This window comes from Sinocyclocheilus grahami, unplaced genomic scaffold (genome assembly GCF_001515645.1).
Source record: "Sinocyclocheilus grahami isolate Dianchi unplaced genomic scaffold, SAMN03320097.WGS_v1.1 scaffold30.1, whole genome shotgun sequence".
Classification (NCBI taxonomy): Eukaryota; Metazoa; Chordata; class Actinopteri; order Cypriniformes; family Cyprinidae; genus Sinocyclocheilus; species Sinocyclocheilus grahami.
The window spans coordinates 2,658,498-2,661,070 of record NW_015505209.1 but is presented as its reverse complement, the minus strand read 5'-3'; the positions used below and the strand labels follow the sequence as shown (position 1 = coordinate 2,661,070).

General features: G+C 35.5%; 1 protein-coding gene across 1 annotated transcript in view; it reads right to left on the bottom strand.

The window, feature by feature from the left end:
* tmtc3 (transmembrane O-mannosyltransferase targeting cadherins 3) overlaps positions 1-2,573 on the bottom strand; it is a 25,820-nt gene that overhangs the window by 6,469 nt on the left and 16,778 nt on the right. The window contains exons 6-9 of the mRNA XM_016259606.1: positions 1,532-1,680; positions 1,328-1,448; positions 985-1,096; positions 184-191 (exon numbers count right to left, since the gene is read on the bottom strand). Of these exons, the coding sequence (XP_016115092.1) occupies positions 184-191; positions 985-1,096; positions 1,328-1,448; positions 1,532-1,680 (390 nt within the window). The remainder of the gene's footprint in view (positions 1-183; positions 192-984; positions 1,097-1,327; positions 1,449-1,531; positions 1,681-2,573) is intronic.

Sequence of the window (2,573 nt, the reverse complement as noted above, 5' to 3'; positions counted from 1 at the left end):
ATCTGGGAAAAACACATCTTGGGTGGTAGATCTCTCAAGTCACGTTAGCCCAATAAACCAACATAACTTAAACAATTAAAGTCGATAGTCTAATGGCTTTGGCAGCTACAGCCGTCTTTCTCACAGATAGCCTGACAGAAGTGCAGAAAAGCCAATACAAAACCTAAATCCTCATCTTCTCACATCAAATCCTAAAATCCACATATTCTCAAGACACTAAAGTGCGAAAATAGTTTTATGCGCCAATGTTTTCATACAGTCCCAAGAAATACTACACAAACTACTTCTTGTTAGCTTATACACAATTTGAAATCGTCTTTACCATCATGCCTCCAAACTAATAATAAGGCAGAATTTCCCACACCTCCCTAAAACAACATATCCAATGGTGAATTTTGTTTAAAATAAACTCCATTTTAACTTCCTCTGCCAATATTTGCGAAAGAACTGATGGAAATATTACACATGCAAGTCTTTTTAGCATTTTGTGTCTGTGGAAAACAATGTGGTGCAAAATCATTCCCAGATTTATCATTTATCATTAGCACATTTGCCTTAATGACTCCACATAAATCCATATAAAGTCCACATAAATTAAGACTGGCCTCATTTACTTTCTTAATATTGTTATTGTGAATGATTCATTGGTGCTAAAATTTGTTTTCATAATCTTTCATTAAAATGTAACAACTCGCTGTTCTTCTGAAACAATTTTCCCTTTTGCTGATGCCACACGGCTAGTGGATAATATTAACTAATAGCCAAAAGGCTAATTAAGCATTCAGTCTGGCTCCATTATCAGAATATATAATATTAATAAGTATAATACGCCAATAAATTCCCAGTGGGAAAAAATCCCCATTCTACATTTTTTCCTCATTGAATAACCTGTTTCATGCACAATTACGCAAGTAAAATGGTCACATTTACTTTAAAGATGCTAGGGTAAACTTCAAAAGATAATCTGGCAAATGAGTCAATTACCTGGTTGCACTCTTGTGGCCTGAAGGAAGTATCTCAATGCTCTCTCATAACTATTTTGATTCTCCAAAGCATGTCCGACATTGTTCCAGAGTTTGGCATTGTTCCTGTTCACCTGGAGGAAAACAATTTTGAAATGTTTCAGGCCAGGCTGACATAACAAATCATATTTTCCAGACATCATTTCATTGTACTCATGTTAACGTCTGGATTCGCCCTTTGATATAAGGCAGCGAGCTGGATTTATTCAAAGTAATGATCTCAAAATACAAGCATACAATATGTATGAGCCTGTGGCCAGATGTGGATCTATAAATGAATAATGTGTCCTTGGATGTATTCATACTTTCAGTGCAGATGTAAAAAGCGTGTATTCGGATTCCCAATCCCAGTTTCTGTTGAAAGTCTTCACGGCGTGTGTTGTTAGAAGAACTCCCATGAGCAACCAAGACGTTTTCTTTAGGCCTCTGGATAATGTCACAAAAACAGGGAATGAGTCTCTGAACAAGTCATTTACAGGGAATGAAGTATTTGTTTAGAGGACGATTACCCTCTTTGGGACAGGAGTTTAAATCCATGGGCTACCAAAACACAAAATCCCATGCTGGGCACGTACAGGACCCTTTCGGCTACAACAAAGCCCACAGGGAAAAACAGGTTGGATGCAGGTATAAAAGGAAGGACGATCAGCGACAGTGCCTAAAGGAAGCGAAAAGACCGGAGAAATAATTCAAATATTTGTACTAAATGAATAGTTCATCCAAAAATGGAAATTTGTGGTTCTTTGAGAATGGTAATCAAAAACTAACAAGCACTTTCCTTTTGATCTTCAGCAATAACACAGTAAACTACATGGGATGTTTGAGCTCATGACCAGGGGTCTGAACGCATCGCAATAAAGGAATAATGGAGGGTAAAAGGAGAAATATATTTTCTTTCATCTGTGGAACACATAAGGAGAGATTCTGAAAAATGTGCTGGTTCCTCTTTATTATTGCTTTTTGGTCACTCAGACTGAAGCTTTCAAGCTTTAAAAAGTACAGTAAAAATTACTTTATGTAATATATTACAAGTCTTCTAATGTCATATGACAGCTTTGTATGAGAAATAGGCAACAATATAATTTGTTGTTCATAGATGAATGTCGTAGAAGAGCTATAATGAATGTCAAACATTTTGATAATGCTAAAACTATACATTTAAGTCTGTTTCTCACACAAAGATATCACATGGCTTCAGGAGACTTGGAACAAGTCATATCGAGCACTTTTAAGATTTCTTTGTAAACATTGTAATTGCACTGAAAAAAAACAACCAGCACGTTATTGAAATTTACTCCATTTGTGTTCGACAAAAAAAGAAAAAGTCTGGAAAGAAGTCAGGATTAAAACAACACTTTTCTTTGTGAACATACATTAAATGGATAGTTCAGCCAAAAATGAATATTTTGTCATCATTTACTCATGTTGTTCCAAACATGTGAGAGTTTTTTTCTTTTGTTGAACACAATTTTGAATTATATTTTGATGAATGTGGTTGCATGGAAAATACTATGGAAGTCAATGGCTACAAGCAACTGTTTGGTTACCAAC